Consider the following 12,824-nt stretch of genomic DNA (forward strand, 5'->3'; position numbering starts at 1 on the left):
GTGTCTTTGCTGTGTGATGGACTGTGGCCCTCTCCAAGGATTGTCCCTGTCTTGTGCCTGATGCTGGCTGGGATTGGCTTCAGCTTCACCAAGACTGTGTTCTGTTTAAGTGGGATTGGAAATGAATAGAGATATATTGAAACAATAGCAAAGCCATGTCAAAGTGAACCCAATCTCATTTGATAAGTTGGTCTTACATTATAGCATCAGCAAAAACCAAACCAGCGAGGGATAACGTTCACTCATATGCGGAGCCGTGAAACAAGCGGTTTATCTTTTAGATGTGGATGGAAACAAACTTTCACAGATTAAACCTTTATTGACAAAGATAGAAATGTGTAAACTTCACAAAAACTGACTGGGCTGGTCCACAAATTGAACCCAAGTTTGTGATGCTGTGTGGCAGCAGAACTAACAACTCTGCCACACTGATCCCCGTTATAGAAATCAGAAATTTCTCTTATTTTGTATTATTTTGGCTACTGTGTTCACCAAGCTGCACTCTGAAACAAGTGTAGATAAATAGCAAGTTATCTGCCCAAGAAAATGTCTTTTTATTAATCTGTACAAACTTTTCTTCTAATAGTCTTCTGCCGCACAGAGAGTTCAAGATTTCTTTTTTCTGTGTCCCAATTTATTTTATAAAAATCACCGCAATCTTTACGGACAGTTCAGGAGTGTGCTAACCATTTTAGCGTTGAGTGTTATTCTACTTTTACAACAGTGGATTATTCCATACAGTGAAAATCAAAAAAATGCTAATGCAGTGTTCTATGGAAGTTGAAAATTATTTTTAGCTGTAAATGGAAATCTGTTCTTCAATGTCATGTGTTCTACACAAATGATGCTGCCTCACACGCCCTGAGTCCCAGATTTGAGTATAGTGCTGGGTATCTGTACTGATGTCCCAATTCGATTCGATGTCGATTTTATCTTTATTTAGTTAGCATGCACTGATATGTTTGAAGTGATTACTTATCCATGCACTGAGAACATTAATATACTGTAATGTGACAAATTTCAGTAACACTTCATTTGAAGGGTGTCTACATAGTGTCTTTGTAACACATGCATAAGCATGGAATGACATTTAAGAATCGATACTTGATAAGTAATGAACACGACACTATTTGCAAGATGTGGAACAAAATATCATTGCTCTTTTAAAAAACTTTTTCACAGTACTGCACTCATTCAAAATTCACCATCACTTAGAACACATATCTACTGCCACATCAGAGTCCACACATATTATGGGGGCTCCTTGTTTTAATACAATGCAGTGGCACCTGCTTTATAAAATACAGTGATCCCCCGCTATATTGTAGTTCAGCTATCGCGCCCCCACTACATCACGGATTTATTATTATTATTATTACTAGGGGGCTCTGCCCCCTGCTCGCTTCGCTCACCCTTCCCCGGGTTTGGTTTACCGGATAAACAATTTAAAGAGATTGTTATTTTCATGGGAATTGTTACATATGCATTATTTTCATTTTTACTTTAAAACTTTTGTAAAAACAATACTTGTCCTTTATTTCCTGCCCCAGGCATGGTTACATCTCTTACTCGCGGGAGTTATAACGCTGCTCGCGTTGTGAAGGGGGGGTTCTGAACGCACGCTAAGGAGAAGCAATCGGTTCAGCTGTTGTCTTGCTGCTGCTGCTGGCCAGCTGTGTGTTCTGCTTGTCACGCTTTGCGTCAATCATTTAAAAGCCTGCACAGCAGCTGTCCTTTTGCCACTTCGCATCTGTGTCGCTCACCTTGTAAAGGAGGAGGAGGAGAAGGAGAAAGGGAAGTGTGAGGGCTGAACGCACGCTAAGGAGAAGGGCTTGGAATCATCTGCTGCTGGCAAGCTGCGTGTTCTGCTTGTCGTTGTTTTAAGAGCTGGAAGCACCTGAAGTGTGTCTGCCAAAAGCATTCCAACAACTGCTAGTTTAGATGTCAGTGAACTTTTTTTAAATTGTTTGTAAGTAGGGCGTAACGTGCAAAAGTCACCGTCTCACAGGTTTTGCTTCCTAAGGTTGTAATGTCTAGTCTTGCGTGTCGTTGAAGTGTCTCTCCAAGATGATGTTTTAATAAGTTTACATGTGTTTAAAGTGTGTGGGAAGGGTATTTTAAGGCTTAAACTATAAAAAAAAATGTTTCTTTATATGGTCTTTCTATATCGCGAATTTTCACCTATCGCTGATGGATCTGGAACATAACTTCTGCGATAGGCGGGGGATCACTGTACCCATATCATCTAACAAATAACATAATTAAAAGTAATTAAATACTGCTTCATAAATAATAAATATGTTATTCAGTAACCTATTAACCAAATTTATTCCCCTATTGGACATTTTAAACTAATGTTGAACTAGTCAAAGTTAAAGATACAGCAGTCAGACTCGTGTCTTTCTATAATTCTACAAGTTACACATAAGGTGGTCACGTGTAACTGTTGCGGTAATCAGCCTCGAAAGATGTGTCCTCACACTTCCACTTTGGTATCGCAGGCTGCTCTGAAAATTCCAATAACTGCCCGCTTGCTCTGCCAGGTAAGACACTTTGCAAAACATCTTCCACCGTATCAGTACAGCTACTGTAGCCATGTGTTAGAAGAGAAGCAATGTTTATTGCACTTGCCAACGCACAAACTTGTGACTGATGTGGTCACGCAAAGAAATGGTACATTGGTGATGCTAGAAAGTTTTTTGGTTCAGCAGCCAGCAGCTCTGCACACTTGTATAGGCCGCAAGGTTGCTCCCGGTGTGACTGGCAAGCAGGGTGCTTGTCTGCAACAAATCCACTACATGCGCCCAGTGGTTTTTAATGCTAATGATGTGATTTTCACGAAGGAATCTGCTGCCCAGGATGTCCAGCTGTCACAAGTTAGGGCTCTTCTCTCCGCTGACCTGAGAGACCTTCATAACGCCTAGGTACAATGACTTCACTCATTTGCCTTCCTGTTGGTGCAGTATGCAGTGTTTCCAAAACCTGTATCAGTTGTTGAAAGCCTTTGTTGTCAACAACCCTCTAGGGTCTCGCATCTTCACAGATAAAAACTGCTATAGATTGTTATTTTTTGGTCACAAGACGAACTGGAGTTGTCTCCAGTGTAGATTGTTTAGGCTCTACTCATTTGGATGGCTACTGAGTCGATGTTTCTGGGTGACGTCGGGATGAGTGATTTCTCAAATCTGTTGTGTTACCACAATACGTAACTTCTGAGTTGCACAGCTTACATGTGGCGTTGCTTTTATCCAGCTGTGCTTTACCAACAGTACACGCTGTTTGAACCCTTAGTAAGTGCACACATCTGATTTAAGTGTTGAAGATGCCGATTTCAGTAAAGGAGGACATCCCAGTTTGTGCAAAGTACAAGTAGTAAAGCTGTGGAACGCTTTAACAGATACATTAGTGACCTCTACTGGAATGGACGAAACAAACAAACAAAGATAAGCAAAAATCTACATATGATAACAGAACAAGACAGAGATCCACTAGATCAATCTTGAGACTTCTAAGAATTCACATTGAATTGTTTAAATGAAAGAAAACGGAAATCATTATTTTTACCGAGGCCATTCCTGAGGTGGTTTGTCATGTGCTGTATCAGTGCATGTTCCCAGCCTCTGTCTCTCTCTAGTCGTGTGCATATTATATGCTTTCCCAGTGTTTCCACAAGGCTTTTGTGGAGACTGTGCTTTGGTTCCTCAATACATTCACGGGCAGCTTTGTTTGATGTGCCAAGTCTGAGCAGAACCTTTCTTATGTGTGTTAAAGTGTGCCTTCAGTTAAACTGGAAATCGTTCAGGCTTGTTACCTGATGCTGTTTAGAAGTGGGTTAAAAAACTAATAAATAATATCTATATCTGAGGTGAATCGCAAGGCCTCAGACTGAAAAATCAGGCTTGTTTTAATGACGGGCCTAAAAAATATCAGGGTAGGCATGACAATGTAAACCTGGCTTCCAAACTTGAGAACCGACCAAAAAAGGGTCAAAACCAATAATTGCTCTGATTGGGTATTGTTTTGGTATTTTTCTCATTTTTCCATGCATTCTTTTTTTTGACATTTTTCCAATTTAACATCTTTTTAGATCATAGAATTCATTTCTTTCATTTGCTTTTACTTTTGACTGCATTTTTATAGCGCATGTGATTTTAGTACTAGGGTGTTATACCGTGTTAGCCATTATGAATATAGAGAAAAGCCAAGCAAAATGACACCTTTTATTGGCTAACTAAAAAGATTACAATATGCAAGGTTTTGGGGCAACTCAGGCCCCTTCTTCAGGCAAGACGTGATACAGAAACTGGAGTTCCCTGTGTTTATATACACACTCTAGGACAAGAAACAACATTTGTAAATCTTTAAATGAGAAGTCTTAAATGTAAAAAATTAATAAATTCATTCAGGCTAGGGCTAATTTAACAAGAGAGAGAAGAACAATGTATGGTCAAGATCTCTGGATAAGATAACTGTCCAACAAAGTCTTGTTAAGTTTGTAATGAGTTTTTCAAAACAATGTGGATCTATAGATCTGTAAATTTTAGCATGAGTTTAACATCATTAATCAATACATTACAACATGGCTTGAATAGAGACAAGAGTTTTATGGCCAATTATGAGGATTGTTTACATCTCTCAGAATGACAGACAACCTGTCTACAGACCCACATTGTTTTGAAAAAACTCATTACAAACTTCATAAGACTTTGTTGGACAGTTATCTTATCCAGAGATCTTGACCATACATTGTTCTTCTCTCTCTTGTTAAATTAACCCTAGCCTGAATGAATTTATTAATTTTTTACATTTAAGATTTCTCGTTTAAAGATTTACCAATGTTGTTTCTTGTCCTAGAGTGTGTATATAAACACAGGGAACTCCAGTTTCTTGCCTGAAGAAGGGGCCTGAGTTGCCTCAAAAGCTTGCATATTGTAATCTTTTTAGTTAGCCAATAAAAGGTGTCATTTTGCTTGGCTTTTCTCTACATTCATGTGATTTTGTAACATTACTTTGTTTTTCTGTGGATGTTGCCATTTTGTGGGTCCATTGTTGTAATGTCAGTCAGTAAGTAAGGATAACCAGGAGTGGTGTGACATCAACGTTGCAAAAACAGAAAGGTCAATGCCGTGCACTTCCTGGTTATCTGAGCTTGTGGATAGAAACAAACCAACTGTGCGTTTATTATTATTAACGTCCTGGTTCTAGAATCCTTTCAGCTGCACTAGGTGAGACAGTCCTAGTTTGTAGTATGCCAGAGTGTTTGATGTATATACAGTATAATCTTCTTCTTCTTTCGGCTGCTCCCGTTATTGGTTGCAGTATAATAATCCTTGCAAATGTCATGTGTTATATTAAGGCCTCGTTTCTACTGTTAACTTGTTTAAACCAGGTTAAATTTAAATAATTGATTGGGCATTTGATGCAGAAACTCTGCTGCAATGTTAGTATGTGCTGTGCACCATCTGTTGGAATACATTTTGTTATCCGTGTACCAATAAAATGCGTTGATTGTATATTCACATAGAGGATGCATGTTAATGAATATTAACATAATACAAATGGTATGCATCGCAAAGAAAAATACCCATGCTAGGCTTTGAGTCTTTTCAAAGCTTCTATATAAACTTTTTTTTAAAGACACTATATAAAGGAACTGTCATTGTGGTGATTATTATACTTTTTTCATTACTTAATACATGAAGTCATTTTAGCCCGCTTTTTATCCTGTTCATTCATTTCTCTTTAAAGTACAATATAAACCACTCTGCCATTTTCAGAATGTATTAATCCGAGAACAAGGTCCCTTATTCTGTCAGATTTTTTTGGCTTTCCTGCATCATGTTAATTGACACTAGCCAATTTAACCTCGCTGCCACTGATGTTGTTGTGTAAAGCAAGTTGCATTGGCGACAACTGTCAAAATGCACTCGGCGTAATGAAGACTGATTGATTTGCTATGAAAACGGATCCTCTCTTTATTTATTTAACCTCAAGTTTAATGACTCCATTCACAATCCACCCTCAAGTGCTCACCAATTTAGCTCCCTTAAGTGGCCAATAATGACATGTGTCTCTAAATTCAACCACAAGGCTCTCATTTCTGCACAAAGGCATGCAAGTGTGTGAATGCTGTTGATTCTGGGGAAGAAATTAGTCAAAGCCACCTGACAACTTGCTCTCTGAAATCAAGGAGTTTTACCATTTATTACATATTTATTTTATATTTTGGTTAGCTTTTAAAGGTCATTTCCACTGCTCTCCTCTTCCACAGTTTGCTGTACCGTGTGCCCTTGTTGTTGTAGTGCTAATGGCCTGATCAGCAGGTTGATGAGGGCAATTGCTTAATCGATGTGTCACCCCTGTCTTTATTATGCCACTTGGAAATATTGCTCTTCTATGGTCTGCTTTTCAGAAAGTAGGCCGTACCTTCAGCTAGCCCATTGTACGCAGTGGTAAGTAATATCCGAACAATATTTTTAAGAACCACGAAAAACACAACCTAATAAGTGACATGGAACTTCCAGATGAAAAAAGATGTCATCTTGATCTCAGTGTCTTGACTTGTGCCATGTTTAAGACACCATCTCTGACAGTCTGTGAGCAGTTGGGCCAAGCTATCCAGCATTCTCTAAACCTTTCTGCATCTATCTATCTTTCATCCACAGTTTTCATCTCTGATGAATCTTCATTCTGTGAATTTCCCCTTGGGATTAATAAAGTATCCATCTATCTATCTATCTATCTATCTATCTATCTATCTATCTATCTATCTATCTATCTATCTATCTACAGTATCTATCTATAGGCTGGACATTTTCTGAGTTTTAAACCTGTTTTTAGCCAAAATGAACCAACCACCTCTTTAAAAAACGTATTTACCTGTGACTGTTCTGCTGTGGTGTACTGAGTAAAACTCACAGAGTCTTTTGTTTTCTCCACTCAATTGCAATATTGGTTGTGGAGCCGTTCTTTTGTAGCTGACTTGACTTGTCATTATCATAGTATGTACTACAGAGGTAGCCATTCAGATTGGAGGACAGGACACACAGGGCCAGGCCGGGAGAATAAGGTGGATGTACCATCTCGTCAAATTGACAGTTTCACAGAGCATTTTGTGCATCCCACGCAGTGTGAGCGGACATTGTCATGAGACAGTAGGCGCTTGTTGACAGCTTTCTTTGTCAATGTTTTGAGATGATTAATTAGTATGGACTACACCCTGAACGTCACCAAAAAATAACACACATGACATTGCAATGGCTTGGAACTTCAGCTTCTGTGGTGTTGGAGATCAAGAGTGCTTCCTTGTTTAGATTATTATTTGAACTCTGTGTTAAAGTTAAATATCTAAGATTATAACCAGCTATAAAAATCCTTCTAAAATGTATTCTACTTCCATAGTCCTTAGCTCAAGGTTGTCCTTCCAACACAAGATTTGGTGATGCTTTGTTTTTGTCAACATTATGGACACCCAGTATGCACATAGCTTACTACTGCTGAATTATTAAATACTGGATACCACTGACCAACATCTAATCCTTATAATGTCTGATATCTCACATGTCACTGTTCCAATTTTTGTTACCATTCCCTCCATTATGATGTTTTATTATGGTGTTGTCTACAAAGCCTTGCAGACTTTGGGTCATCTTTGGGAGATATCCTGCCATGATGGAATTCCACTATTTATCTTACAACTGGTCCTTGTGCAGTTGACCAGGCAACAGTGAATCTCTAAAGGTGTCCTGTGGCATTAGAACTGCACTGATAGCATGAGGGTTCATTTTATGTTTTACATTTAGGTATCCATATTGCCAAGAAACATGGCAGAGTGCACAAGAGCTAATCTTGAGCCCCTTACAACATCAGCAGTGTAGAATCAGGCGCACTTCATTTCTTCTCACTGTTGTTTTGAATAATGCTTTTACTGACCTTCGATTCAGTTTGGTCTTTTTGTGGCACACTTAAGAGAATTTTTTTTTCCTGTGATGTCATTACAGCACTATCTTTTTCTCATGGTTGAATATTGTTATTGGATATCTCTCTCACGTCTTGACACGTTGCTATATGTAACATCATTATGTATCAGGTATATAATAAAATGCTAAGGTTGGTGTATCCGGGAACTCAGAGCAATCCGATTGGTCAATTTAGCTTTGGAAACATAATCAAAGGAAGAAGTTCAAGTGTTCACACACACGAGAACACAGAGACTCTGATGCTACACGTAGAGCAAGAGATATCAAATATTTTAAAATGTATTGTATCTGTGTCTAATATCATATTAACTGTAGCATGGTAGAAGAGTTCTATCGCCATTTATCAAGCTTACAGAGAAAAACACGTTTGTTGCTGTTAAATAGGAAAGGATCTTTAGACAGGCAGGACTTCTGCTTTGTTTTTTTGTTCTTACTTTTCTATCATAAGTTTGGTTCTGACAGACGCCTTCCTAGTTCCTATTTTCGACTGTTGCTTTTCCTCCGAATTCCTCTTTTGGTTTGCCCCTCATACCGTGTTTTCATTTCCTGGTCTTGTTACAATTCTTTTTTTCAGACAAGCCTGTCAGTCTTCTCACTACATACACTAGTTCTGTTACTGTATGTATTACTAATTTGTGATTAATTCATTAAGATACAAGCCTTAAAAATCAATAAAATATATTTTAAAAATACTCTGGCTTTTCCTGTTCTCCAGGGACTACATTTCTAGGAACAAGGAGAAAAGTCCAAAATGAAAAAGCAGGTACATCCTTCACTGCCCAGGAGAAAGTACTGGAACAGTTCCTGCAGTCACCAGGCCAGGTTTTGAGTGGCTTTGGCATGGAGCCCTTTAAATGTGTTCAATTCAGGAGACACTAGCGGAGTCTTAAGATGACCCCTAAGACTGGCAGTGACCACAAAATGCCACAGAATTCCTGACAAAATGGAGTATATAGAGCCAGCTAAATTGAAATTGTGTTTTAAGGATAAGTTGTAAACTAAACAAAAAAACCCTGTGAGGTTTCATGAATGATGCCAGCAGGTTCATTATTTGCTACTTCTGTCTCTCTCTCTGTCTCTCTCTCACACACACACAAACACTCTGCCTTGAAAAAGGAGATTGTGGAATTCATTGAGCAGGACATCAGGCAGTTGTTACATGCATGTATAAGGGCAGTGTCCGAAAAGGGGGTTAATTATATCTGAGCCTCGTATTGATGTCATTTTCTCTTCTTTGCAAACAGAAAGACAAGAAAGAACACATTAGGCTCATGTTGAGAAACTCAGCCCGTTCGAGTGTTCTCTTCAAACTAATCCCAATGAAAGTGGTTTCCAGTAACAACATTCATGACATTTTAAAGAAGGTGCACACAAGATGTGCAAGGCCTAGCTAGCCTAGTGGCACTTCTTCTCTTTCTAGGCACAAGAGTCAGAGCAGCTGATGATGGCATTTTGTCTGTATTGTGTAAAACTCTTCTTGTTGAATCTGACCAAGTGAACATGATTTGTTTATTTTCCAGCTGAATACAAGACCAGTCTACAGGAGAAGCTTCCACTCTTCATTGGCTCGGCAGCCGCAGGTCTCATCTTCCTTGCTGCCATTGTGGTCATCATCATTGTCTGCAACCGGTATGTTGTTGTTCTTCCAGGGTGGACAGCCTTAGTCTAGCTCTAGTCTAAGTTGAGGCTTACTTTCTTATCCTCTTCAAGCCCTAGTGCTACAATTTGCATCTTGAATTGTGCCCTAACCAATTGCCCTCATAAGCTGAAAACCAAAATAAAATAGGTGAAGGAAACCAAAGAAGTTCTAGGACATGGAGCAATAATCCAGTGTCAGTGTGCTTTAATTTTTGCCAGCTGGAAGGAGTGCAGCTCCTCTTAAGCTCCCATTTTGAAGTATCTGTTATCCATCCTTATTTTCATCACTGTCTTTTGCTTTTGTCTCTTCTCTATGTTACAATTTAAACTGGGGAGCATGTCGTGATCAATGTGCCATATTATAGTGTGTTTGCACTGTCATTACGCAGTGTCACTAAGCATTGTTACAATGCTGTAGTAATGGTACATGAACAACTTATAATAGGAAATGGCAGACATGGGCACGGGCTTTGCCATACTATGTGTTTCATGGCGATGCTTAGTGATGTGGTAGCCTTACCGGTAATTTATGTTGAGTTTATAATAGCTTTCTAATGTGAATGATGATTTTTTGATGAGGGGGTATTATAGCTCTTGACTTTTTGCCTAGGAGGAGGGGCTTTGAGAGGGCGGACTCTGAGTACACAGATAAACTCCAGCACTACACCAGTGGCCACAGTGAGTAGTGAGCATTTTCTGTCTTGATGTTTGTCTGTCTGACTTGCCACTGTGTTGTTTTCTTTGACTGTAATTTTAATTATTCTGTTACAACTGTAAAAGAAACAAGATAGTATAAATTTAGATTTCTGGAGTGACATTATATACAACTTTTTTAAGTTACCTTGTCAAATTTTGATCAATTTGTAGTGCTCATTAAGAAAGGCAATTCATAGGGTATGGGCTCCCTGAATAAAGGGGTAGTGCTCACTGTGAAAGGCACAATATAAAAGAAAAACAGACTGTTATTACTATTGTTATTTTCATTATTACTACTGTAGTTCAGTTTATAATATACTGATGTTTTGGCAACAAAGTTCAACGAAGGAGGCACTACTGTTACAGCTACATGTGTTTACTTACACATATTCATGTATTACATGTTTTGCAGTCCTTTATGATCTTAATACTCAAGTAGGGAATAAAATATCGCAGAGTGTCCTAAGTGCTCAATTTCAAGCCACAAGGTTAGAAGAGCCGTTTCAATCCAAGAGTTGCCCCAGTGTGTGATATTTGAGCTCCATGTGTAACATTCTGTCAGTGTGTAATCTCCTTTATCAGTCTCCTTTTTACTTATACTGTAACTTTCATTATGATGACAATGACAACTAGATGCACACAGTTGGCCTAAAGGTCTGTTACCACCACCTGCAGTGTTGGACAATCTTGCAACATATGGAGATGGTGTCTCAATGGAAGTCCTATTCACAAACCAAGACTTAAACTGCTGAACCCTTCAGATTTTGAGGAAGTCGTATTTTTTCTTTAATAAATCACCTAATAACAAAGTTTGAAGGCAAATCGGAGTATCTCAAATGCTTTGACTTGTTTCCTGACTTCTAAGTAATCCGCTGATTGTGATTTGTAAAGTCTGCTGTGTATTGACCTGATCTTTCGAATGTGTCTAGGATTCTGTTCCACTTTCACAGATTAACACCACCTTGCATGCCTTTTTCTTGTACAGACAAAACCTCCACTCACCTTTAGTGGTTCTTTGAGGAACATCCTCCCATCTCTTGCCTAGTCCAAAAAATACACCTGCAAAGATCTTCACCTAACATGTAAATATTTAGCTCCAACAATAAAATACCTGCCAAAAAAGCATGTTTAAAAATATCTGCACAGCCCATTTACTGGTAGTCAAGGGCACATTTTTGGAGCCATAAATAAAAGTACTGTTAGTGATTATTATCACAGAAGTTAGCATGCAATGTACACTGTGCTCATCAGGCCTTCGGCGACTTTTTACATACTGCTTATTATTTGTTTATAGTTTGACAGTAGTCTGTAATGTGCCCTCTAGCAAGGCATTCATCATGCAAGTCCACAAGTTATAGTTTGTAGAAGTGTTTACTAGGAATTTATTTCAAATTGTTAGACAGACAGACAGACAGACAGACAGACAGACAGACAGACAGACAGACAGACAGACAGACAGACAGATAGATAGATAGATAGATAGATAGATAGATAGATAGATAGATAGATAGATAGATAGATACTTTATTAATCCCAAGGGGAAATTCACATTACAGTATATAATGTTATAAATGTTATCACTATTTTACAAAGAGATGGGGTGGGAAGTAGCTGGCCATTGGTTCAAATCCGAACCTTGCATAGCATATGATCTGGTGAAATTCACTAAACCTGCCTAGGCTTAAACTGTAAGAAAAAGTTCTGCATTTGGTGCTGTCCAGGTTGGGGGCACCAACTAAATTTTGGAATGAAACATAGGTGACAGTGCTACACTGTAAAAATAGGGAATCTGGAAAATTTAGATTCAAAGGTGTAGAATTGCATATTGGACAGACACAAAAACATATTCAGCTTTATATTACTAGGAATTCACCATAAAAGGAATGTGTGTGTGTGTATATTGTGACGTGTGAGTTCCTGTCTTGCACCCCAAAACATGAGGCTGAGTCTCAGTACTTTAGCAACACCAGCCTTATTCAGCATGAAACAGGAACAGCACAGTTATTTATTGTAGTGGAATCTACCGCTCTCCCATACAGAGACACAGCAGTCAGGCAGGCCAGGCCAGGTTAGTGGCCAAGTAATGCTGTGCCCTGCAGTTATAACGTTCCTTGCTTCACCCATTGAAAGCAGGTGTTCATAGCGTGACTGCGATCAGCTCAGATTTGTTTTCGCAGTGAACAGCCACAGCGGTGGAAGCCCACAGTTGCCCTGGTGATCGCACTTTGGGATGCTCTCCGGCATGTCATCCCGTCGGGGGTAACCCCAAAAGAGTTTAGAAACCTTACAGTATGTATATATATATATATATATATATATATATTGTAACAAGAAAACCCGAGAGACATTGGGAAGGTTTGGGGCAACCATCCGTATAATATTTCCCAGCTGCAAAATCTGTCCAAATACAAAGACATGTTCACACAATCGAGTCCAAAACAGAACTGAGTATCATCTTAAGATGGCGGCTTTTAAACCCTCGCAGGGTAAGTGATGTCATCAGGGCCTGAA

The 12,824-nt window shown here is 38.9% G+C and overlaps 1 protein-coding gene across 4 annotated transcripts in view; it reads left to right on the plus strand.

Moving 5' to 3' along the window:
• The window catches only part of LOC114656266 (ephrin type-B receptor 2), a 482,289-nt gene that overhangs the window by 437,142 nt on the left and 32,323 nt on the right, over positions 1–12,824 (plus strand). For 2 of the 4 annotated variants that reach the window (XM_028807771.2, XM_051931087.1), the window contains exons 8-9: positions 9,500–9,608; positions 10,228–10,295. In XM_028807771.2, coding sequence (XP_028663604.1) covers positions 9,500–9,608; positions 10,228–10,295 — 177 coding nt within the window. The remainder of the gene's footprint in view (positions 1–9,499; positions 9,609–10,227; positions 10,296–12,824) is intronic. The other 2 variants (XM_028807772.2, XM_051931088.1) reach the window with 1 other exon arrangement.

Source organism: Erpetoichthys calabaricus, chromosome 8, assembly GCF_900747795.2.
Source record: "Erpetoichthys calabaricus chromosome 8, fErpCal1.3, whole genome shotgun sequence".
Taxonomy (NCBI): Eukaryota; Metazoa; Chordata; class Cladistia; order Polypteriformes; family Polypteridae; genus Erpetoichthys; species Erpetoichthys calabaricus.